The sequence below is a fragment of the Porites lutea genome, chromosome 7, assembly GCF_958299795.1.
Source record: "Porites lutea chromosome 7, jaPorLute2.1, whole genome shotgun sequence".
Lineage (NCBI taxonomy): Eukaryota > Metazoa > Cnidaria > Anthozoa > Scleractinia > Poritidae > Porites > Porites lutea.
Window position 1 is genome coordinate 25201976 of NC_133207.1, and position 26234 is coordinate 25228209.

The 26234-nt window shown below is 38.8% G+C and overlaps 1 protein-coding gene across 4 annotated transcripts in view; it reads left to right on the plus strand.

Annotated features, from left to right (window-relative positions):
- Positions 1-25777, plus strand: part of LOC140944966 (uncharacterized) — a 36775-nt gene extending 10998 nt beyond the window's left edge. Inside the window, exons 9-39 of one of the 4 annotated variants that reach the window (XM_073394075.1) lie at positions 442-759; positions 1772-1855; positions 1953-1996; positions 2630-2741; positions 4406-4501; positions 4918-4955; positions 5653-5764; positions 6472-6567; positions 7277-7321; positions 7424-7471; positions 8030-8095; positions 8442-8537; positions 9325-9417; positions 10085-10558; positions 11302-11382; positions 12515-12550; positions 12682-12720; positions 12802-12897; positions 13145-13198; positions 14669-14716; positions 16075-16162; positions 16317-16411; positions 16755-16868; positions 17972-18028; positions 18610-18643; positions 18747-18829; positions 19758-19823; positions 21027-21128; positions 21807-21882; positions 23528-23634; positions 23882-25777. In XM_073394075.1, coding sequence (XP_073250176.1) covers positions 442-759; positions 1772-1855; positions 1953-1996; positions 2630-2741; positions 4406-4501; positions 4918-4955; positions 5653-5764; positions 6472-6567; positions 7277-7321; positions 7424-7471; positions 8030-8095; positions 8442-8537; positions 9325-9417; positions 10085-10558; positions 11302-11382; positions 12515-12550; positions 12682-12720; positions 12802-12897; positions 13145-13198; positions 14669-14716; positions 16075-16162; positions 16317-16411; positions 16755-16868; positions 17972-18028; positions 18610-18643; positions 18747-18829; positions 19758-19823; positions 21027-21128; positions 21807-21882; positions 23528-23634; positions 23882-24004 — 3021 coding nt within the window. In that variant the 3' untranslated portion in view covers positions 24005-25777. The remainder of the gene's footprint in view (positions 1-441; positions 760-1771; positions 1856-1952; positions 1997-2629; positions 2742-4405; positions 4502-4917; positions 4956-5652; positions 5765-6471; positions 6568-7276; positions 7322-7423; positions 7472-8029; positions 8096-8441; positions 8538-9324; positions 9418-10084; positions 10559-11301; positions 11383-12514; positions 12551-12681; positions 12721-12801; positions 12898-13144; positions 13199-14668; positions 14717-16074; positions 16163-16316; positions 16412-16754; positions 16869-17971; positions 18029-18609; positions 18644-18746; positions 18830-19757; positions 19824-21026; positions 21129-21806; positions 21883-23527; positions 23635-23881) is intronic. The other 3 variants (XM_073394078.1, XM_073394077.1, XM_073394076.1) reach the window with 3 other exon arrangements.
- The last annotated feature ends 457 nt before the right edge of the window (positions 25778-26234 follow it).

The window sequence follows — 26234 nt, forward strand, 5'->3', positions numbered from 1 at the left end:
CTCTTTACAAAATCTTAAAGGAAATGTATGGAGAAGGGTCTGGAGAATTTTTGTGTGGTATAGAATACTTGAGAGTTAAGTTACTCAGTTACTAATATGCTTCTTAAAGTTTTTTATTTGCTTGATAGAATCCACACAGTGTCCTCAATTGTTCTTTTTTCTTTTGACATACTTAAAACATGACATTTCACTTCCAATGCAACGCACAACTGAAAACAGGAAACTGGGAACGATTGTGAGGTCACCTCAGGACATTAAGATTTGCAGCAACCAAATACCCAGGTTGTTTCTTGCTTTTTCAACGAAAGCCAATGCTTTGAACTGTATTAGTCTTTTTTTGGCTATTGTTTGGTGCCATCCATTCTCTAGTTACCAGTATAAAAATGGGTACCCTCATGATAAAAGGTTAGTGAGTTGCTTTGATTTCAATTTTTTTTTTAGAAAGAGGCGGAGAATGCACTCTCAAAAAGACTGTCTGAAGTGAATGAGGAACTGAACAAGTCCCAAGCAAGGAATTCTTCATTGCAACAAGATCTCAGTGGTACAAAACAGTTGCTTAAAGCTGAAGAAGCTAAATCAGCAGAGCTGAGTGAACGCATGAAAGGAATGACAGCAACAGACTCAAGTTTGAATTCTTTGACAGCTAAACTTCAAGAGGCAACTGCCAGAGTTTCTGAGTTGGAAAATACATTAAATGGTTTTGAAAATCAGTTGAAGGACTCACAAGAGATGCAGATGCAGAAGGATCAGGAGATACAGGCAAGTTGATCTTTGCCGTACCTGCATCAGCTACCATAAAATAATGATAATTGATGTCCCCTCTAAAGTAAATGCCTCGTACGATGTTAATTTCTATTGTTATAAACTGAATCATTGGATAATGCATTTCCAGAGCTCTGATTGGCTTAGCCGTCATGGTACATGAGCCATTATACTATGTTCTCCAAATATGGTAACTGTGCGTATCTGCTCAAAATTAAAAATAAGCTGAAAATCGGTTATTTTTACAAATAAAGTTGGGAAAAATTCTTGACATTTTGTGGGTGTTTTTAATAAAACAATTATTATTCCACTTCCACTAAAATGTTGGATGTGAGATGATTATAGCCAACTCAGTGCTACGTGCCTCATTGGGTGTCTAAAATCTCATATTCAATGTGCACTTGTGAAATAATAATGTTAATTAGACAGCGCTCTGATATATACACCCCCTGTCTAATGCCCTGCCCCCAGGCCATGACAACATTATTTTATTACTCCATAATACTAGAAAATAGCCAAAGAAGCCAAATTATTCAATTTGGTTAGTTTCTTGCTTGATTAACAAGGCTTGGCATATTCCATCTAGGTCAATGTCAAGTTCAAAGTAAGGTCGGACTTACAATGACAACACAGTGACCTTGAACTAGGATTCTGACATGGATGTTGAGATTTTAAAAAACCCCATATGGATGTCTCAATGGCCTAGAAGTATTGATGGATGGCCTCGATATGTCTGCTTTTTATAAACTCTCTTGATGTTTTTGCAAAGCATGTTAGTTTGCTTGCATTTGTTAAAGTGCTGAGAATAAATGCCTTCTATCTAATGCCTTTCTTGGATCCCTGGAATGGAACAAATGCACCAATATCTATTTAAACATAATTTATTTTATGGTATCTGCCAATAGAAATCCTCAGTTCACTAGATATGTTTTCGAAATACATGTAATTATTATTGTTTAAGCTGCACAGACCACTCTCACAACATTCTCTTTTACTGCATTCTAATTAGGCTCTTCAAGAGGAACTTAAATTGGCCAAGGAACAGGTTCAAACATCTGTTGCTAATCATGTAAACAGTGCACCACCTGCTGAAGTAAGTTAATGACAGTGTATGGTTCGTAAATAACTATTATTTGAAGATTTGTACATTGTATTAGCTTTTTATTGCAATTTATTGTGTCATTTTTTAGAATGGTAAAGAACCTGAAGTTTCCAACAAGGTCCAGGAAGATGCGTAAGTACCATACTCCAAGAAGAAAGTCCCCCCTTGATGTCTCGTAAAAGTAGATTTTCTTGCTGGACTACAGTCAAACCTCTTTAATACAGACATCAAAGGGACAGAACCAAGTGTCCACTTTACACAGGTGTCCGTATTATAGAGGTCGGGGAATGTAGGATTTTTGGCATTTCTCGGACCAACCGAACTGTCCGTAATAGAGAGGTGTCTGTATTATAGAGGTGTCTGTAAGGAGAGGTAAGACTATAGTATTTTTTTACCCTTACTTACCCAATGGGGAAGGGTACATGCAAGTCATCTTGTTAACTATACATGTTAATCTGCACATTTACTTAGATAAAGAAGTAAAAGACCCCGGCAAGGAAAATGTGAAAGCAGCTTGCAATTCAAGCTTTTTTTTTTGAGTATTGAAGAATTTATAGTAACTGTCCATGCATGATAATCATTTTTTTTCTTGCTTAGTACGTTTGTGGTGTCTTTTTTAAGTAGTCTAATGGTAAACTCAAAAATTTGTTTTAGCCAGTGATTTTGCTTCTGTCTGTTTTATTGTGATTTCCGTAACAGCAAGGTCTCGGCAAGGCAAGAGTAATGATTGTAACAGCTTGTTGTGGTGGTCTCTCTGAAATACAGGTTGAAAGTTAAGGAAGATGTTATAGCTGAGTTGCATGGGAATGTTCTAAAGAAAGATGAGGAAATTGCTAGTCTTAAGAGCCTCTTGGATGAGCAGAAGAACAAAAACAATGTGAGTAAACTTTATCTTATGCTACATCATATTCCCCCTCTCTGAACATAAATTTAACCTTGACAACCCCGAGAGTAGCATCCACCCATGCACCGTCACACTGCTAACCAGTGGAACCTACCATACTTACCATAAACTTACCATAGGGAGCGGGGCAGGGGTGAGGGAGCAGAAAAAACTCTATGCAAGCACAAGCCATGAAAGGCAAGGAGATGATAACACATCACGCCAGGTCACGCCACTATATTATAGTGGCGTGACCTCAAGAAAAAGGCTGTAAAAATACAAGAGCCCACTGGATATATGTCCAGCTTGTTTATACATTGTTACCAGAGAAGACTGGTTATGAAAGCCACTGAAAAGGTAAAAGCAAGGTGCTGCTGCAGTTTACCTTGGGTGACTGCTCCCTGACTGCACAATCTCCTGTTTTCTGCAGATAGAAGCCGGTGAAAACAGCCAACAATTCATGACTCAACCATTGGTTTCCCCACAAAATGATGTCTGAGAAATGACAATAGAAGTTCCACACTGACGATGCACCACCACCCAGATCCGGGTAGTGCCTCTTGGTTGAAAAATTGCTTCATCCAATCAGAAGCACTATCCAGATCTGGGTAGTGACAGGTCATCAGTACGGAATTCCTGTGGTTGTTTCTCAGACATCATTTCAAAGGGAACCAGTGGTGGTGTCAGGAAGTGTGGTCTGTTTCTCAGGCTATACATACACACTGAGACTGAATGAATCAATACCATAATGTTTCTGCTGGTCAGTTAGTGTAACATGGATGGAATGTGATAGAGTGTGTTGTGCACAGTCAAGGTCTAAAAGAGCTAACAGAAACATGTGGCAAAGAAGTCCTTTATGCTTCATAACCATTGCTCTCTAGAAAATTAATGACAGTGTCAGATTCTTTGGGCCTTGGGTGCCTGATCATGTTACCACTATTTTATTGCATTATATTTATTTATGGCAGACTGCTGTAATTGTTAAAGTAAGATGCACTTTGATGTTTTAAGCTTTTTTTTTCAGTAACAAGCAGTTTTTTTTATTTTTTGATGTTTACTGCGGCTCATGCAGCAACAAATCTGCTTTCTAAGACTAACTAATCTTTTTTTTTTTTAAACTAATGCTTGCTAATCTGTTAATGTCTTTCTGTGCCACTGTGATTCTTCTTTCATCGCAATGTAGTGTTTCCTTTACCTGCTTATCATTTGCTTATGTTAAAAAACAGTAATACAAATATAAGAATCCAGGGCATTGGTTAAAAAAATAATAAAGAGAAATTATTCAGTAATTATTTATAGTTGGACCTGGATTGCATTTTAAGATACACTTGCACCAAAACATGGCTATTCTGCCCAAAAGTTTCTATCAGTTAGCCCTAAGGGATGTCATTCACACAGAATAAAAATTAAGGCTAACATCCACTTCACAAGAAACAGCACCATGTCAAGCTGTTAAAATAAATGAGCTCAATTTAAAGACACTATAGGCTTTGCAGCTTGCACAACTTATCAAAAGCATTAGTATTATAACTCAAAAGAAAGAAACGGAATTTCTAACCTGGAATGATAAACACATTGTTCCATTGTTGTGTTCAGAATTTTGGTTTCTAAACATTGTTTAAGGCTTTATTACATTACAGTATTCTTTTGTAACTCAGGAACTTCGTCAGAAGAACTGGAAGGCTATGGAAGCCTTATCTGAAGCCGAGAAATCTGCTCAGGCTCAAATTACTAAGGCTCTTGAGGCAGCCAAGGTAGAAAGAACCTTCTGCCAGTAACTCTTGACTAACTCCTTTCCTTCATTCGTGGCATGTAATGATTATCTTTTTATCCAGTCATTAAATAGACAATGTGTTAACCCTCTCCTTTTAATTTCTATCAGTATCTATTCTAAATTACTTTCTTTTTCTTTAAAATTGTTGTATTCCTGAAAGCTGACTGTATGAAACTACCTCCTTTAACTTTGTGCAACATAGTATGATTTTTGTCAGTATAATCTGTAAAGCAATCCAAACTAATCCTGGATTGCTAGAGCAGTAAATAATTCTTAAAAGGACACTCTAGAAGAATTCTCTTCTTAGGACACAGTATGAAATACTTTCATAGGTTCATGTTAGAACTGAAATTAGTTTGATTGGCATCAATTTTTTGTGTCATCATTTACCTACAGGCTGCAAATGATAGCATGGCTAATGGACAAACTGCCTTGTAAGTTGTAGGTCAATATGTTGTTACTGGTGTAGCTAAACTTTTGTTTAACCCCTGGCTGGCTTGTTTTTGTGCCATACCTCTAGTAGAACAAGCGAAGGGGGGTAGAAAGCGAAGGCTTATTCAAAATTATTAACCATGTAGAAATCACCTACTACATGTAAGGTTTCCTTTGTTAGTTATGAGATAATTGTTTTTGTTTTTGTTTTTGTACAGAAAAGTGTTTAAGAACATTTGTACCATTATTGTGTATATGTTTTCTGATTGGATGAGAACATGTCAGGTGCCACTTGTCAAAACTAAAGATCTTCCTGGGATGTATAAAATTCACTCACATTTGATTAGGCCGAGTACCTTCAAACTGCAGGAAATATTTGGCCAGTCAGATGAGGGGCTAAGGCATAATGATTGGCCCCATTGGAAACAGTGAGGGTCTCAGGGGAAAAAAATCTGTTTTTTCGGCCAGTCAATAAGTGATAAGTGATGTGTGCGTAAGTAATCGCAGATAATTCTAGATAACTCCAATACTTAATTCTAAAATTTGTGCTGTTAAGTTAAAATTCTCCCAAATGCTGCTAAAATAAATGTAATGGGGCAAAAGGGAAGAATTTAAAATTTTTTTGGTTACAAGTTGGATATGATAAGGTTACCTATTGCTTGTGAAACTGTCATGCTAAGGGTTACCTTAAATTTTCAGAATAAAGGAAAAAGATGACTTGATAGAAAAACTTCAAGCAGATCTGAAGGAAAAAAAGGAGGAGTTTGATAAATTAGAGAAGGTTGTTCAACAACAAAAGGAGAAGAATAATGTAAGCAATGTTAGCAATAAAATTATTACTGGTACTACTGCCTTAATACCAAAATTCTTGAATTTGTTCTTTAATTTGCATGATGGGAAATGCTTGTGTATTCTAACATAAAATTAAAAGAGTGTTATTGGGCAGAATTAGTTAAAGATGATTTCAACCTTGTTCTATCCTCAAGCCTTGCCTCCAAGCCTAAGTAATGTTATGCATGAGCATGAGGACGGTAGTCAATTTCCTTTGTCTTCTGACCTTAAAATCATCATAATCCTGAATAATAAGGAGACAAAGGAGATTTAGAATCAAACTCGGCTACAGCCATTGGAACCTGAATTTGATTTTCAGCTCTACCTTTAATATAGCGAGAAAACTCCTGAAATTTTAAAAGTTTCTCCTTGGGTCCTAGAAAACTTGTCTAAAATACTCTCTTTGTCTACATATTACAATATAAATGTTGGATTGCTCCTGAGGTGAATGTGGTGTGGGACACACTCGTGGAGGAATACAGGAAGTCAAGTTTTTTTGCATAAGTTAAATGTCTTTAGTCAATGAAATGTAAATGAGGCTCGATTCACCGGAATTTTCATGTTATTTTGTACCCTTGAAATCTCCTGGAGCATTCATTATCCCATTGTAGTACAAACCCTGTAATCTTTATAATTCCTGTAATAAGCAAATGTGAATTCATGATCTCTTCATTTTGCATGGCTCAGGAATTACGGGAGAAGAACTGGAAGGCAATGGATGCATTATCAGAAATGGAGAAAAATGTGAACAACAAAGTGAAGACTGCTGTGCAGAAAATCAAGGTAGAAAAATACTTACACTCATCCAGAATGTTTTATAATAAATTGTCTATCAAATATGTATGGTACCTCGCCTCATGCATCCAAAAAGTGATACTGCAACCAGGTGCAAAAATGTCAAGACACTTTGATTGAAAACTAGTCACACATCTATGAAATATATCACTTACCACCTCCATTTCCTCAATTCAAAGTTGTTTCTCCAAGTTTTGGGCATGGTCTTGTGTTGCTAGCAACTTTGACAGGGAAGAGGGGGAATGACAAGGACAAGACCTTAGAATTGCTATAAATGACCCAATAAGGTACCAACAGTTTCTCAAGTATTTTTGCTACTGGTTGTAGCTCCTATTCCAGTGTAAAAGTGCTTCCTTTAAAGCAGGTGAATTTTTCACTTAACTAAATTTAATCTCTTATTAAGGTACTTAAATTTACACAGCGTTAATGAACATTGTTGATTTCTGCACAAAAAATGTTAGGTAGGTCTGTCAAGAGCAGAATAACCAGTGAGAGTTGTGAACAATTTTGTGTGGAAAACAATATTACTTACTTGCAGGGCTGGAAAAGAAACAGAAAATGTGTAAAATCCAAATAAACAAAGGATTGCCCAAATTTTGCTTTTGTTTTCTATTTATTTATAGCTACACCCCTGACATCTCCATTTGGGACTAATGGAGTTATTTGTTATGTACTTATTTATCTATTTTTTGAACAGGACGAGAACAAGACACAACAAATTGAAGAGCAAAATGTAACAAAGGTAATAATCTGAGAAGTTCTCCATCATCAAGTTTCTTCATTTCTTCTTAATGTAGTGAGCAGAGACGTATTAATATTGTCCACCAACATTTTTTGTTTACAGAATGCTCTTTGTAAAATTCATCCTAATGTCACAATAGATGCTACTTTGGTGAGTCCATTAGTTTCTATAACAATATTACTATACTGACTGCAGGCAATCTTGTTTTAAATTCCTTTATTAAAGCATCGGCTTCCAAAAATTGTGCAGGTCTTCTTGGTTGCCTCAAGTTTGGGGCACGGTCTGGCTGATCAAGATAATCCTGTTTATTGCGGGAACATGAGGAGCCTGCAATCCTAATCACCAGGTTGTTATTATGCATGCATTGCATTATGTAGCCAGCATTTGTTTGGACTTCCACTAAGAATGAGTTGAATGCATTGAACGCAATTTGATCATACGCATTTGGACCTTCTGTTGCTCATAATCTGATCACACTTGTTTTGACTATCTGTCACATGAAAGTTTCGCAAAGCACAGCGACCGTTGATTGTTGTCGCCCACACTCTGTAACCATTGGTTATTAGTAGTTATAATAACGGAAAGCCTAAAGTGCACCAAATGTGTTTCCACAATAATAGAAATAAAGGAGATTGTCTTTCTTGCCTGAACAGATACATGTATTTTAAGAACAATAATTTATGAGTTGTTAATGCTGATTTTTTTTAGCCATATCAGAGCTGGCTTGATGAGTTTGAGAAACAAGCATCAGAAGCTTCCAGTGATTCCAAAGAGGTTATTATTGTTATTCTTCTCTACTGTGTGTCCAGTATGTTTTCACATATTATGACATTTAGTTCCCTCTACAAATTAATAATCTGAAACCTAAAGTAGAAATCTTTTTTGGGAACTGGGATATGGGGTCTATTAGAAGAGGGCGGGGGCATGGTCATCGCACTGTAGTCTGCGATCTTCAGTCTGCAGTCAGCAAATGTCATACAGTGCTGTGAAAATCACTTTATGGCCTGAACCATGCTTGATTCATGCTATGTCAGGATACAAATTTTCGTTTGAGTTACTGAAAAGAAATCAAAGTATAGAAGTGCAGTTATTAAACATATAATTATTTCTCATTTCTCAGCTGGAAGAACTCAATGCAAGATTTGAGGAAGTTCAGGCACAGAAAGACAACTTGACTGCAGAGTGTGCACACTACAAAGTCACACTCCAAGAAACAGTTAGTACAGATCCAAACTTTATTATTCTCCTTGGCTTTCCATATTGTAATTTCTACAAAGAGGGAAAAGGGAAGTCCCAGTAAGTTACATAAGGAGGGAGATGTGCAAGGCTTTGAGGTCATACAGTTTCGTATTATTTAGTTTTGCAGAAATTTTTATTTAAACCTACTGGTACATTATTGCGATTTACAAGGCCAAGGGTAGAGCTTTTGGTAAAATAATGCAGCATTGCCAGCTTTTAACACTTTTGTGCAGGTCTGTGCACTTTTCTTACCCCAATTACACCCCTTTCTCTATGGGAGGTGGGGATGTTTTTCTAAAAAATGTTCAGATTGATGGACAGATTTGTATGAACAAAATAGTGTACATCCAAAGTGTTCCACTGTTAGCCTGTGTAGCAGGCACCAGTTTTTTTAGGTTGAAGGACAGAAGGAGATGATTACCAGCGCCGCTATGCAGGCTCTTCTTTTATTAGAACCTTGTATTAACATGGAGGTCATTTCTAACTTGCACAAACGTTTTTAAACTATTACTCCCATATGAAAGTAGGGGCAGGCATGCTTGTCGGAAATTTTGAATCTTTGATTGCATGAGTCAAGTAAATAAAACAAATTGAAAATATAATTTTTGAATATTTCTTCGCGTGCAACCCGGCCTAGAAGAAGCATTGACGGCTAAATATAATGGCGTTTTGTCCAGAACACCCTAAGTGTGTTATCTTCCTTATTTAAGCGTAGTATGTCATGGTGAAAAACAATAACCTCGCAAATTTAATGACTGTTTCAGGAAACTTTACTTAGAAAACTGGAAGACAATGTTGAATCAGAGATGGACAACTGGCAAAAAATCGTGGAAAGAACTCAAAGAGAACTGAAAGAGGTATGACTGTACACAATAATCATGCGTTACTGAACTAACATCTTAAGCCAGCCAGACCAATCCCTTGGTTGAACAGACAAGGTGCTTTAGAATTACTGTATGTACAATAAGTTTTATGCATGCACTTTTTTAAATAGGTGCATTCTATTTACAAACAGATTGATGTAGCCAGTCAATTCTGACCAATAATAATGTACGCTAAAAAGATGTTTTCAACTTCAGATGGTCGGTAGTAATGGCTATATAGGGTATTGACCGACTGGATGTTATTTCGGATTATTATACGTTTCTGAGATACTGCCCACCTACCCCTCCCGTAAGCCAACATTAACACTTACTTTTTACCTAGGGCAAAATGTTGGCTTAGGGGAGGGGTAGGTGGGCAGTTTCCCAGTAATAATCCGTCATTTCTGATGTATATAGGTTTACAAAAGCAGATGCTGAGGCTAAGCAAGTGCTTGTTGGGAATGTGCTGTTAAAAACAGATAAATATGGTTAAGACTTCTTAAGTTACTCTTTGGGCGTGCAAATTTTATTTTAGATTATTTCTTTGAAGTGCATAATTATGCCATCCTGTTCCAGTACCAAACGTTGTCATGCTGCAAGTTGCAAAACAAAATTACGCCTGTATTTCTCAGCTTAAACTGAATTTGAATTTGCTTTCTAGGCCAATGATAGAATATCGTCTTTGGAAGAGGATCTTCAAAAGGCAAAAGGCTCAGCAGCTTCACAGTCAGAGATGGTAGCATCTTTAGAGGAGCGTCTTGAACAAGCTAAAGCTGCTGAAAATGAGGCAAAGGAGAAGTTTACTGAATTACAGGAACAGCTTAAAAAGTCAACTGTATCAGAGGAAGATGCAAATAAAATTAAAGAACTTGAAAAAGAACTTGAAGTTCTCAGAGCGCAAGAGAAGGAACTTACCGAGACAAAATCAAAATTAGAATCAACAGAAAAAGACATGATAACGTGTAAAAAACAATTAGAAAATGCAGCTAAAGAATTAGCTGACCGTGACAGTGAATTGGCGGCATCTAGAACTGAACTTGCTAAAGTGCAAGGAGCAGAGGAAGAACTCAAGAAAAAGGTGGCGTCATTAGAGGAAGCTCTCGCAAAGGCCAACAATGACTTGGGAAAGTCAGAGGTTTGTGGTCAAGAGTATGAGAATTATAAGAATTTCATGAACGACCTTGAAAGTGTGATATCTTTTCTTAGGATGCAGTATCAGAAGTTACAATCTCATGTACCCATGATAAATATTGACTCATTTAGGATAGAAATTGGTGACCAGTTTAATGAGCATGAATTAAATTATTATTTCCCAAAGGTCGCTGTGCTAGAAAGCCTTGGAGTTTAAATTAACTATGCATGGCTATGAAAGTCATTTTATCTTACCATAGTTTGTAACTTCTGAGTAATTGAGTTTTAGTCAGTAATTTTATTAATAGCTGCTTCTTATCAGTAAATTTCAATCTTTTTTTTAACATTCTGCATGGTAAAATGCACATTGCTTTCGTTAATTCATTGATGAATAACTTTAAAAAGTCTTAAAGATACAGTTGATCATCGCAGTGCCTCACAAGAAAACGTATTGCATCAATTTGCTTTTTAATTAATCTTATTCATCTTAGATTAATGTAAGTTAATAATAGTAATAATAATAAAAACAATAATAACAATTCCTATTATTATTTCTGTCGATGATAGTAATAATGTAGTAACATATTTATACATGATTACTGCTTTAGTTTAACATAAACTTCTACCAGTACATGTCCTGTAAGATTAAATGTTGTTAAGTTAAAAGTGAGATTTGTATACCTCTAGAAAATGTATTTTATTGAAGCATTAAATAGAACCTAACTGTTAAAAATAAACTCCATGTAGGAGTCACTTGACAGTTTAAATAATAGTCCTGACAAGAAGAAGAAGGGCCTCAAAGGTGCATTCACTAAAGTTATGTCTAAGGTTTGTAACTCTAGTTGTAAGTTCATTTTAGTTACTACAAATAATTCTTGACTAAACTGGCAGTATTATAATACAATTGTAACTGTAACTTTAATCAATTTGCTCAATAATTTGTGACAATAATTTTTGTTGCATGCAAAGGTTATAAACTATTACCATTCTTTAATTTACTAACTTATAGACTAATTTATTTATTTGAATGCTAAGCTAAAAGGCTGACATTGTTCATAAATGTTGTTCATAAACAGTTAGTTTTAAGAGTTGAGTATGATTGTCCAGATGAGTGTAGTCCTGGAATAAGACTGCTAAGGACAGTGGCCCAACATGTCAATGAACAGAAGTCTGTGTCCAGTACTGAAAAATTCATTTAATAGCCCTGGTGTGGTTTTTCCTGCTTTAATCTGGAGTTATTGGCGAGAAATTAGGGAGTTTGAGCAACGACGACCACGACGGCAGAAAAAACGCCACCCAAAAAGTGAATTCGCGCTGTTTCAAACTTCATTACTCTTATTGCAGCTCCTTTATTTTTTCAAATGTTCGCGATTTTTCAGGAGTTGAATTCTAAAGGCTTGTATCTAAGTTCCCAAAAACAAAAAGAAATCGTTGTCTTGTGTACACGTCCTCCATAAAACGTGAAATTAGGCAGTTTCACGTCGTAGTCGTGCAGTGACGACAAAGTTGTTGTTTTGCTAATCCAAACCTTTTGCTTTTTTGCCGTTTTCGCTGACGTCGCCGTTGTCGTTGCTAAAGCTCCCTATTGATGGAAGGGTCTATTTAGCAACAGAACGGGAACGTCATTTGACAACGGGAAAGCGCGCGAAAAGGACTAAACTCGACTTCCGGTTCCCAATTTCTCGCCCTGCCATTGGTCAAGCCAGTTGTTTGATTTGCGCGCTCCGTCGTCAAATGACGTTCCCGTTCTGTTGCTAAATCAGCCTATATTAAGTGAAACAACGGAACCACAACTTCAAGACCAGTAGATGGCTGCTGATAAAACCGCAGAGACAAACGGGCCATAAAATATGACCAAGGTTACTATTTGAAATAAGCTGAGTGCCTATAAAGGAAGGTGTGTATTTTTTTAAATATAATTTTAGACTTTAAATTATTTGAACCAATGATTTCATTGCAGAAGGAAAAAGAGAAAGATGACAAACAACTTGAAGAGGTGAGTTGGCATAGATTTGTTCTTGTTCATTTTGTGTTGTCTCATTCATTGGTTAGAGGACTTATTATTTTTGCAGAAAAACTAATTTTTTTACCATCCATACTTAAATTTTTTTGTGTGTTTTTGTTCAGGCTCAACGCAAGATCTCACAACAGCAAACTGAGATAGATGTAAGTTCGTCGATGTACGCTCCTTTTTGTGTAAAGTGTTAAACGACACCTTAGACGATGCAAAATTTGTTGTTTCCACAGGATCTTAGAAATGCCAGAGAGAAACTTGAGAAGCAAAACAAAGCCTTGGAAGTTGAATACACAGAATTGAAGAGAAGATCTGTTTCTATAGAAGCTGTAAGTATCGATACTCAATTAAGCGATTAATACTGATATAACTTGTCCTGATAATATCAATACATTGCCCAGCAGAACGGTGATGAGAAGAGGCAAATGAATCAGGATGTTATCTTGATATAATCCTTAATTCTCTCAAGTGATGTATATGAAATGTGTATCAACCAGAAAGGAGATTCTATATTATGCATTTAACTCCACGTATTCAATCAAGTTTTTTTTTTTTTTTTTTCTGCTCGCTTTTTAGGAAATGACAAAGTCACAGCAGATAGAGAAAGACTTGGTAGAAGCCATGAGTGATGTAAGTCAATTTCTGCTCTAATGATTAGACGTTTCCGGTAAGATCGTCTCTATCGAGCGCTTACTTTTCGCCACTGTAGGATCCTGGACTGAAATGCATCCTGCAGTAGGACAATTGCACGATGACGTCCTTTTACCACAACTACCAGAATTGAGTTTGTCGTTTTCTTATGCAAATTAAGGCTGTTGTTCTTTAATCCACAGCGGGATTGACAAATTTAAATAACAAAGCAAAACCGAAATGAATTCTGGTAGTTGTAGTCAAGTGTCGTCATCGTGCAATTGTCCTATTGTTTCTGAGATCGTTACTAGGGATACGCGGGAACATTCCCAAAAGGCTTTGCGAGCGTTAACTCGGTCCAGTTTCCTCGTTTCTCGGACATCCCTCTCGGTTTCACTTTTACTGGGAGGAAGGACATCGGAACATGAAAATAAGCACCTTCCTCACCTCCCTGACGCTCGCTGTACGCCTACACGTTCCGCCTTTGCTAAATCTGAGCCCGAGATGGCTGCACGCCTCGTTAGAAAGCGGTCAGTTGCGATGATCTGGAAATACGGGACTTTGTGCAAAAGGTCTATTATAGAAGAACGGATTTTAATTGTTATAAAATGTTTGAAAAGTTTGCATATAAGTACCCTCTGTATTTCATACTATTTCATGTAGTATAGATTGATGTTTAGGAGGTAAGCAAAGTGTCTTCTCCCTCAGCCCCAATCTCCAACCGTTCTTGAACCCCCACCAAACAGGAGCTCTACACAGATTAGAAAAGCGATCGTAACTAATATATACACACAATAAGTACTGCTGATAGATTTTTCAATAAATTTAGAATAACAGAATAAAATGTAAAGCTTGAGAAAAATTACTTCGCCGTTGTTCTAGACTTATGACATTCAAAGGGTGATTTTAATATTGAGATATAAATCTTAAAAAAACTGTTAGATCAGACGAGGGTTAATAAACAAGGTAACTTTTAAAAATCCTAAATTTAAGTGAGGGACTAGAAAATAACTTCTCTATTGAGTGCGAGAAACTACATCTTAAGAGTTGATAAAGTGAATTTGTCTGCTTTGTCATACTGTTTTCGTCGAGCGAAATTTTCTGTTTATTTTTCTAAAATAAAAATATGTTTCTATGGTGAAAGCCTGAAATAACTAAGATAATACACGCCTTCTGAGTAAACAAAACCTATTGTTAATAGCACTGCGAAACGTAGAGAAAAATAAAAAAACCTTCTCTTTTCGTAAATTATTTTATAAGAGCAAAAAAGAAAATTAAATTCGGCTGGTTTATTGAATAGCTACCTAGCTCATAACCTTTTTCAATCACTAACCTGTACCAATGCTCAAAATGAACTTGAAAATAGCTGTGTCTAGATGTGTTAAGAGTCGATATTCCTTTAGGTGGGTTAAATTATGAGTAAATTAAATCGTAATAATGCATACGTCACATTGCTTTCGTGTTTAACAGACTGCTTTAAGCCCCGTCAAGCCCCGCGTTCTCCCCAGTGAACGGAAAGTAAGTAAAGCAAGCCATCTCCAACACTCCATCGGATGTGAAACAAACAGCCGCCTTTCCTACTGATATGGCCGGTAGCCCGAGAAAACAGTCGACATTTCGCAGCGCCGCTACTGGTTTTACCGTGAAACGAATCGTCTTGAAACAAACGCAGTAATTCTATTATTGGTTTGCAGCCACCGTGAAACGAAACGTCTGAGAAACAAACGCAGTAATTCTATTCTTGGTTTGCAGCCACGTGACAAGGGGGCCATGGTGGTTCACAAAACAGTATAGCCAGATGACGTTAATGCAGACGCTGATGGGGCCATAGAAAGCGTCCGTATTAACGGGGTGTACGCACAGTATATACCGTACAGTATACCATATTAAGCGGGATACATTTAGAGAAAATGTAAAGGCTTTCTTTCCCCAGGAACAAAGAAAACTGTCCGTAGTAATGAGGTGTCCGTTTAAAGCGGATGTCCGTAAAGCGGGGTATGACTTTACAAGTTTTTCCCCGCCAATTTGCTTGAAAAATGAGTTTAATTCCCAGCGGAGGGAAAAAAGGTTTTGTTCTTGTGAACCAACATGGCCGCCGTGAGGTCGGTTGCAAACCAGCCATACTGATGACGCAACACTACCCAGATCTGGGTAATGCTTCTGCTTCTGATCGGTTGAAGCAAATTTCCCTCGCGGAATAACGAATCAGAAACACTACCCAGATCTGGGTAGTGATGGAATTCCTGCGCTCGCTTCTCAGACGACATTTCGCAGGAAACCAGTGGTAGCGTCGTGAAATGTCGGCTGTTTTTTAGGCTACTCATATGGTAAAATATGGTGTATGGGCCTCTTGGAAATCAGGAGTGTTCTGGTTCATTTCTTACAGCTCAATAATTATTCCCACCTTGTGTATTGTTTGTTCAAATTACGTGTCAGTTCGCAAACCTCTTTGGTTCTCTGCTACGCGATGTCTAGTTTTAGATAACAAACTAAAATGCTTAAACATTTAATGAGGCACGTTATAGGTAGGAAAAAATGCACAACCACGTCTCTCTCCTAAAGGGAAGCTCGATATCGTTAATTACAGTATAAGGCGAGTTTACCAAAGCGATGCGTGAATTGACCAGTAATCGTTTAATCTTTAAAAAAGATGTTTCAAGGTTATGACCTCTCGAAAAGAGCTTTGTTTGTGTTTCGTTGTTGACCAAGACCCGCCGCACAGAGATGAAGAGTAACACGTAGTATGCAGAGATGCAGAGATCCAGAGTAACACGTTGGCTTTAACATGCTCTGTCCAATGCAGCATTCACCTCACTGAATTGGAGGTCGCCCGTACAGTAACTTGTACTTTATGCATTTCGAACTCTTTCTTCTAGGCCGAATTTCATGGAACATTAAAGCCAGCTGATAATTTTGATCCTGAAAAAGACGCTGAGGCACTGAGAAAAGCCATGGCAGGATCTGGTGAGGAAAAATAAACAATTGTTGGATTAGGTTTTTGTGATATTCGGAATAATTAAGTTCGCCTAGTAAGTGTCATCGGCCGAGGCTGATAACACTTAACGAGATTTGGGATGTAGTTTACTTAACTTAAAGTCTTCCTTTTTTCAACCCACAGGTAGTGACAAAGATGCTATTGTGGCAGTTCTTGGAGCCCGCACAAATAAACAGCGCCAGGAAATCGCTGCTAAATATCAACAAAAATATGGCAAGGTAACGTTGCTCCCTCTTGTAATTTTGTACACAGATCATATAAATGATAAGTCTATTAACACGTGGCCCGCGTCGCAGACTTTACTTAACCCAAGTTAGTTAAGTCTGCTAAGCAACGCTGATATCCTGTTCTGGGCCCCCAACGAACTCAACGAATTAACGGAAGTGCTTCATTCTGAGTGGCAAATCGTGGGAGCCAGAACAAAAAGGTGAGGATTTCGGCGCTGTTTCGCAGACGGACTTAACTAGAAGTTAAGTTTCGCGTGTGGTGCAGGCTAATTAACACGTTGAGACGATTTAATTTGAATAACTGTCTTACAAGATTGTTGAATCTGTTCTGCAGAACCTGACTGATGACCTGAAATCTGAGCTGAGTGGAAAGTTTGAAGATGCCATTGTTAGTATGATGCTGGTGCCAGAATCTCACGATGCTGTTGCTCTTCACGATGCGATGTCGGTAGGTTTTTGTTAGCAAATGATTATATTCATTTATTAATTTACTCTGCGTTGTAATCAAGAGGTGCATTTTAATTTCGTAGTATAATATGCTTCCCAGGAAGTGGCCACTTTTTGCCACTTTAGAAACCTAGAGGGGACTAGTGCTGTAAAATGTCGCTCAATAGGCCATTTTACAGTTGTGGGCTTGGTGCCCTAGCCTTTGAGTCAACGTGAGGCTAAAGTTGACCTTGTTTTGATACAGACGTCCTTCCTTTTCTATTGTAAATGTTGCTTAAAAATACTTGTTAACTTAACAGCAACACGATTCACATAATAAAGCAAGAAGGGTTTATATATCAGAATATATGTATCAACCCCAGCCTCGTTTTCAACCGTAACTCTAAAATGGGCCGCTATTGTTTTTGTGCTCCTTACAGGGGACGCATCGTTCAGCTATTAGAGAGTTTGAGCTTCACGTACACGGCAAACGACAAACGTCAGATTCAAGTTGAGAATTTCTCAAAATATAAAATGAGCAGATAGAAACAGCTCAAAAAAATTCTTATGGGTAAAAAATTGCGTGAAACTACGAATTCATGTGTAGCAATAATGAACAGTAAACGACAAATGAAGGGGAAACTTGGTCACGTGGTACAAGTTAACGTTTGCCCTTTGACGTAAACGTGATGCCTAACCTCTCTAATACGCCACTTGCACATTTCCCATAATGAACCTTATTTCCCCCCCGTCCCCCCCCCCCCAAAAAAAGAACTTTGCGCAACCTTTGTTTTTCATTTCTCCTGGGCATTACTTCCGTCCCAAGAGAAATTGAAAAGAATGCTTATGCAAAATTGGGGGGGGGGGGGGGGGGGGGGGCAAATAAGGTGCATTATGGGAGATGTGCAAGTGCCGTATGGCCAATTTTTTCGCTGTCCCCAGTAACAGTCCCAGAAGCCTTTGCGAAAGTGAACTCGACCCAGTTTCCTCGCGGTGGCGTATGTAACCTAAACAGTTAGAAAAACGGGTTACCACTTATAACAAACTATAAGATTTAAGATTTTATGTTTAAAAATTCCATTTTATTTTGCTTATTTATTTTCTTGATTTTGCCAAATTTTTCAGGGAATTGGAACTGATGAGCAAGTTTTGGTAGAGATTTTGAGTTCACGCAGTACTAAGGTGAGTTTTGGTCCTTGTCAACTGAAACAAAAAATTGTGATGAACCTTGTACATGTGTCGTCACCGTTCACTTCAGAGAAAGCACGAAGTAAAATTCTTGAATATTGGGAAAGAAACACGTCTTGAAAAGATTATTTTGAACGACTTTCATTAAAACATGTTTATGATTGAGTGTACAGTTACAAGCGAGCGAGATTCTTCTTGAGTTTTGTTCTTTAGCTTTCATTTGGATAGAAGGGAATCGATCGAGGAACAGTTGAGTACTGCACGATATCTTAGACCTAAAGACTGGCATGTTGGCTTCATTGGAGAAAATTTTGCAAACTTGAGCGATGTGAACGCTGCGGTCGTTGCGGTTACTAGGATCACTGAAAAAAAAAACAGTCCAGCGATCTCTACGATTATTTGAAAACAACCTTTTTAACAATCCCTCTAACAACCATCTCTGATAGGCTTCACTTGTATTATATTAGGTTGGTTTCTATGTAGATCGCTAAGATATTTCAGATCGCTGGACATTTTCCGCGGTCTTGTCGATCATAGAGAAACCAGGCTTAATAGGCTTGTTATACTCTTTCTAGGAAATCGAGGCCATAAAATCTGCTTACACACAAAGTAAGTTATTTCGTCAACCTTTTCTTCTGTGTTCTGTCGTTGACAGTTGTTTTAACACCCATTTTGTTTGTTTGCAAACACTAAAGTTGTCATTCCTGTTTAGTTTATAGTGGCAAGGATGTTGCTAAAAAGCTCAAAGAAGACACCGGTGGCGACTTCCGAACCGTCCTAATGACTTTGTTGGAGGTAAATATTTTCATGGTTTTTGTTAAAAAGGGCGCGGAAAGCTTACACATGCGATGAGCGTTACGCTAATTATGTTCTGCGGGGCAGGCGTGAAAAGAAAACTGACGGATCCGGGAGGGGAGGGAGGTGTCAAAAGCGAGGGGGAAACTCGAAGGTTAAGTGACTTGTGGCCTAGTGAGAGGATCATTCCGTCTAGCACGGGTTCCTTTTCCCTTTTCGCTTCGCGTTTTTCACTTACTCTGTTACTCCAGTCCTAGCAGTATGCAGGATGTTTGTCATAGAAAACTAGTTTAGGGGTCATAGCTCCCACAAGTCTCTTGTAGCTTTGTGGTAGGGCATCAGCTGGACTGGTATAAAGCAGAACTGAGGACATAGGTTCGACTCCTGTTGGAAGTACTCAGATTTTTTTTCTTCCGAGCCGCCTTTTTTACTGACCGGAAAAAGGCATCTTTGTCATGTATTCAACAGGCTTAATATTCACTTTCACCTTCCTATTGTTGTGCATAAGCACATAGCAAAATTCCAGTCCAAGCAGTATGCAAGATACCCTGGGTGCCAGAGACTTCTCTAGCGCGGTTTCCGGTTTCTGTCGAGTCTTGTCGTGGCTTCGGCCTACGGCCGAAGATGTGTCGGCCTTCGGCCAACACCGAAAATTTCCGCTGCACGCGAGAAAAACCTCTGGTACCCAGGGTATATGCAAGATGTTTGTCACATGAACGTAGTTTAGTGGCTTTAGCTCCTTCAGTCTCCTGTTGCTAAGTGTTAGAGCACCTAGACAAATAACCAGAAGGTCATAGGTTGGACGCCCGTTGGGAGTACTCACTTTTTTTCTTTCCAGCCGCCTGTGTCACTGATTGAAAAATCATCTTTCTCGTGTATTCACCAGGCTTAAATTTCATCTTTCTTATACTCTGTTGTTGTTTCACAGAAAAAACCGGACAGTTCAGCGGTGAACACAGACCTTGCGACTGATGACGCCAAGAAACTTTTTGAGGTAAATATTTTTTTTACAATAATGATTGACGGCCTTTATGGGCAGCAGTGTAGCATCAAAAGAAAAAGGTAGACTGGTTTATCGAGAAAACATGGGCCTGCTCTTGCAAGTCGGGCAGCTGAGCGTTTATGCGTAGGGCTGAAAATGCGTGCAAAGAATGATTTTACAGGCGTTATTTTGGAAAAAGTCTCTGTTCATGTCATGTATGCACCCTCGTGCGCTTGACCAACATTGCTAGATATCCTGTTGAAACTTACCCGGCAATGTTGGCATTTTCCTGATGTTGCAGATGCTGCGATCAGCAAATGACGCAATCCAAGAAATTGAAAAAGTGCTGAGTAATTCCGCAACTTCAACACAATAGCTACATCACCAATAGTTTACCCAACACCACAAAACAGCACGATGTCTGAGGCCTCGCCTCACTTAACAGGGGCACCTAACGACAGTATAGCTCAAAACCACTTAAACATAGCATTGTTAAACGTATTTTAGTATTTAAACAGTAGATATAGGCATTTTTTTTATCCCCTAAAAATTTCCTAGCTAAAAGTCTAGTGATCCGAAAATTATAGGGATCAAGACTTAACTTTTCGAAAATTTCAGCCAGAAAAAAGGCTCCCGAAAATCCTAGGTGACCTTTTTGGGGTAAAAATCCGTTAAAAATGGGCGATTATACCATTTTTTAGATTTTCGAAAATCCTAGGAAAGGCAGGCAAGCAAGAAGTTTTACAACAAATGTTCCGAAAATTCTAGATCTCAAATCGTCCTCCGAACAGATATATCCCGAAAATTGACGTTGGGTGCCCCTGACTCAATTCTTGGTTTGTAGCCGTTAAATATAGGGCACGATCCATTCAACCAAAATTCCGACCGGGAAAAGTGGTCCACCTCAAAAGGAACCGATCCATTGAGTTTTGGACCGAAATTTCCGGAAATTTTGGTTGAATGGATCGCGCCCATACTTTACCTTCTACCCAACATGAAGGTGATGCTGGTGAAGGTGATATACCAAGTCAATATAAGCACTATTGTGTCGTTCTATTGTTTATTATGTTATTGTGCTCGGGCTAGGGATCATTATTGTGTTCTTTGTGGTGTAACTCTAGACTTGCTATTCACTTGGTATATCGTGCACCAGCCCAACATGGGCGTTTGTTGTACCGAGTTTTTCGTTTATATATTAATTATGTTGTACTTCAGGCTGGAGAAGGGAAAAAAGGAACTGATAAAGCAGTATTTGTTGAAATTTTCACAACGCGAAACTATCCGCAGCTAAAAGCCACCTTTGACGCTTACAAAAATGTAAGTATTTGAATGCAGCTTCTTTTTCAATCAGAGACTCGTCTGGGGGTTTCCTTTCGCTGTATGTTGATTTTAGTTAAATCACGAGACACTAGTGTCTTATATTACTTAACTGCTCCTAATTGGTAGTCTGCTACACAGCCGTTTTTAGAGTCGTCACGCAACGCTCCTCTTGGTGGGGAGGAGCGTTGCGTGACGACACTAAAAACGGCTGTGTAGCAGACTACTTAATTGGCGACTTAGTGGAAACAGTCAAGTTTGTTCATTCACAGCGGTCAGCTTTACACGACAGGTTTCAAAACTAGTTGTAATAGATTTGAAGTACTGACATGTTGTGAAACGGCCTTAAAAGAGTGAAGCCGGGCTTTCGAATCTTCCTAATTATTTTGAGACGTGGTATTTGGCAGATCCAACAGACATTCAAAACTTGAATGTTTTGTCTTACTTATTCAGACCAAATGATGTTCTCCAGGGATTTTCATAAATTATGCATACATGTGCATGTGGACACACGGGCATAGAACGACATTTAAAAGAAACGGTTTTCTGGGGTACAGTCACGTGGTTTGAAATGGAAGAACAAAACATATGAGCTAAAAAGGTGTATTTCTAATGACCTTAGCATGTTTCGGAAGTATTACAACGAAAGTAATGTTGCATCTTTTTTATACTTCACAGCTCGCCAAGAAAGATATTCTAGACTACATCACTGATCAAATAAAGGGTGACTTAGCAATCGCTTTGAGGGCGATAGGTAAGGATGCTCTGTAACCTATAATCATGGACAAAAGCCACACGCATACACAACCCCTCCCCCATCCCACATACAAACCGTGTATCCACCGTGTTTTTAGCGTGCGTAGCTGGCGGTATTGTGTGGGTGCGAGATTAATGTTTCGGTGGCGGAGCCGTGTTCTAAAAAAAAGGGAGTAGGAACGAGGCGGTTGAAATACTGTTCGCCGCTCGTGACGCCAAATCTCACTCGACTACTACACAATACCGCCAGTTACGCAGGCTACCGTGTTTTTAAGTTTCAACAAGGTATTGGGGCGGACACTGGAGGGGGGGCTGCAGGGTCAAGGTATCCTGAAATGTTTGTAGTTTTGTTAACAGTTGGTAGTGTTTTTTTAGCTTCCTAAACTGTTAGACTGGTTGTTAACTAGTTAGCAGTCCCTTTTTAGTAAATCGAGAAGGGAAGTAGTCGTGGCGACGTTGAGACAGACCCCGTTTTCTTTGTTCGCTCGCGTTTAATGTGCTTGCGACAATCCCGATAGCTTGCGAAAACAGCCGTCGCACGCTCCTCGTCGCATAGGTACGTTTCGTCAGAAGGGACGTCTGCGCCTAAGCGACAGAGATTCCATACTGATGACGTAAAATCTGTCCGGAAAGTTATCAGGAGCACTGATTGGCCGACGTTGTAGTTATATTGTTTACGAATGACAGACAAAAGACAAACGGTCACAAAGGTCAAATGTAAACGCGATGAATCTACTAGAAAACAGTCAATATTCGTGGTATATAATCCCTTTTTAGAAGAAGCATCCTAGTTTTTCTGGAGCTCGTTCGCAGTAGAACACAAAACTTTGCCATAACCGACCAGGAGAAACGTAAAATCGAACAAATTGCATTTGAAACCCCATGACTACCGGATAAATTATGTAAACTTTGACTTACGTCATCAGTATGGAATTTCTCTCGCTGAGGCGCAGACGACCCTTCTGGCGAAACGTCCCCAGTGTCGAGGAGCGACTAGAGACGGCTGTTTTCACAGGTCATAATTCCTAGATATTACCAGCAGCTTATTTTTGTGCTTATGACTGGGTCGGCGCATGCGCAGTTCTATATGTCTAATTGCACCATGGGGCCCAGATAGTGTGGAGACGTGTGACGTCAGGTTACCATGGTGACGAGATTACTGAATCTCAATAATGTTTCTTGACAGTGACGGCTATTTGTATTGTCGCCGCTCGCTCGCTCGCGCGGTTCGCTTCGCTCGCCAGTCGAGGTGGAGAGCTTGCTCCCTGGCTAGGAAATTCAAAGCCAACGACACGTGGAGCTTAAGTGTAAACATTACAGAGTATTCTAAAATAGCTTAAACGTTGTGGGAAACCACGCTGTGCAAGCAGATCCCAATTTTTAGAATGCTTACCCAGAGTGCCAGAGGTTTTCTTCTTTCCTTATTCCGAGAGCTTTATCATACCGTGCGCACAGATATTTCGAGAACAGACCTCTGGAGCCAACCTCTGTAGTTGAAATATTGCTCAGTTGTTACTTCTGTATCCTTCTAGCCTCAAATTATTCCAGGACTTAAACAATACTACCGACAGTGCTGCATGATTCATTCTCTTTTATCCCCTAAAGCTAACAATACATGTTAATGATTTCTTGATTATTTTCAGTTCGCTGTGCGCAAAGCCCTCCTTTGTACTTTGCTGAGGTGTTGGAGAAGGCGCTAGACAAATCGAAAGAGAAAACTGTAACTCGCGTTATGGTGACAAGAGCAGAGGTTAGTGACAATCCCGCCATGCTACGCAGGCCATGAAATGTACCAAAATGTGTAATGAACGTGCAAGATTGTTGTTTTCCTCTTCAAACCTCTTTTTTTTGTTTGTTTGTTTGTTTTTTTATGTTCTTGTTGCCGTCGCTTTCGCGGCTGCTAAATATCGGTTCAAAAAGAGCAGAGGGCGTAGACTCTATTGATACACTTTTTGTCTGGTGAAACTAAGGAAATTATTGTAACGGTACACTTACAGGTCGACCTCGCTCAGATCCGGACAGAGTTCGAGAAGAAGACAGGACAATCACTTAAAGATGTCGTCGTGAAGAAAATGAAAGGAGATCTAGAAAAACTACTATTACAGCTTTTAGGCAACTGAATTCAGTTCTTTAACCCATTCACTCCTAATGGTCGCCAAAGGTAAAACTTAAACTAAAAAAATCAAATTTGTGTTGGGGAAAATTCAAATTGTGCCATCCAAAAGTTGTGACAAGAAAATTTCATGTGAGTGGTAACACACAGGATTTCACCCGCAGATTCAAAAGAATTCGACTAACAAATAATTTCACCATAAGGTGTTCCTTGGAGTAAATGGGTTAATTTCAGTCATAGGCAGAAACATTAGTTCTCTCTGTTCAAATTATTCAAGCTTTTCTTGACTTTTCTGTTTGGAACGGTTGTTTCCTTCTTTGAAACTGTAAATTGTGGATATCAATCACAAACCGAATTCCTTTCAAGTTCACCTGAGATGTCCACACCGTTTACACTTAAAAAACTGGAAAGCAGTCGAGAGCAGAGAAAATTGATGTTTGGTAGCGTCCATATGAGTGGGCCAACTTTAGAATTTTAACAAACGTATCGAAGCCGTGACTGTTCAGTCACTATACCTAAATATTTGTAACACATCGATGTTTTGTTATACAAAAATAATAGTAACTATTAATATTTCGCGCCGGTGAAATACTCGGTGCTGCGATATTTTTTGAATTCTAATAAGACTTTATACTTAAATTATAAAGTAAATTCCCATCAAAGGGTCAATTAATTCAGTCAAAGCTTGACGTGACCGTTACGTGAGTCTCCATGCAACATTGCGTGACAAAGTGTCACGACGTGTGTGACTACACATTTTGCGGCTATAAAGCAAATTAAGTAAAGGTAGGAGTCTTCTCCTATTCTGGATAACATGAATGTTATCAAACCTTCCAGCGGTTCTTTCTAAAGGTATCGTAATTGGATGTCATTTCGGTTATGAGGTTGGAAGTCTGTACTTGCAGTGATATGGAGATATTGTTCTGTTTGCCACATCTGAACGGTTTATGGGAATGCATTTTGTGCCAATTCATGTAGTTATGATTCTTTCCGTGGAAAGATAACGGTACGAGTTACAAAACGTTCAATTCAACGGTTATTCAGCGTTCTCAACCGAATGAGTACGAGGCTGCCTCCGTGAGCCCGCTGTTTTTGTCATACGTTTAAGAGGCTGCCCAGTAACGCGTCAGCTAAAGAGAGAGTAGATGCTGATGGTGATCTGTAAGCAGAAAATTAAGACCTTTGGTGTGGCAGAGTGGTCCCAGCGAAACGTCCCCCTTTAGCAGCAACTATAGCTGGGTCTCATTTAGGTGTCGTAATCCGCTGTTTAGTATACGCGCGTTCGTAAGAATTGATCGAATAAAAGCAAAAAGCAACGTTTCGCGTTTCCCAGGAAGCAAACAGCTGTGGAGTGGAGAAGATCATTGTCTCGTTTGTTGGAAGCAACAAACGATACAAGCGTACAATGCAGAGACGTTTTCGAGCGACGCACGGAAGTAGACCTTTTGCATTCTTGGGTCATGGTTTTGCCCAGATTTCGCGGGCAAATCGTCTCTGTAAGAGTAAAGACTCTTGGCAATACAAATTTAGTAGCGTCAAGGTATGTTAGAAGGGAAAAGGCGCCAGTTCTGGTTGATCTGCGTCGCAGTGCAGGTACTGTTTTCAGTCTCTAAACCAATAGCTCCACTTTTAATGGTTGTGAAATTCACGCAGAGACCACTTTGCTGCGGCTTAGTCTTTTCACCAAAAATGTTAAAGGTTTGAATTCCCAGAAGTCTTCTTAATCCAAAGCCAATTAATCCATCGCTTCATTCCTTTATTAAAACAGTTCTTTCCTAAATGAGTTGTTTCCTTTGTTGTAGTTGCTTCTGCTGTTGATAACAGTGCTGTCAATATATCAACCCCTGCAACCTTTTCCTCAGGGCTTTCTAACCCCATCTTTGAGAAAAAAGCCCTGGGGACGAGGTTGAACCCCGCCCCTTGGGTTAGCAAGGGGCACTGGTTAACACAAGTGCCAAAACACTAAAGCCGGTATGCGACACCAAATGCGATTGCTCGTTTTTGCATGTCCTTGCCGAAGTCGCTTTTCCGCCAGAGGTATAATTGGAAATGAACTGATCTTTACTGTCTAGTGGAAAGAAGCTTCCGCATACAAATTCTCCAGACTGACCTCCATGAATTTCCTTAAAGAATGTGTTAAGAGAATTTGATGTAAGAACAAAGCATTTTTTCTATCGTGTATGTTAATGTGTTCTCACAATTCTGTCTCTTAGTGATATATGTACTGTTATTGTTTT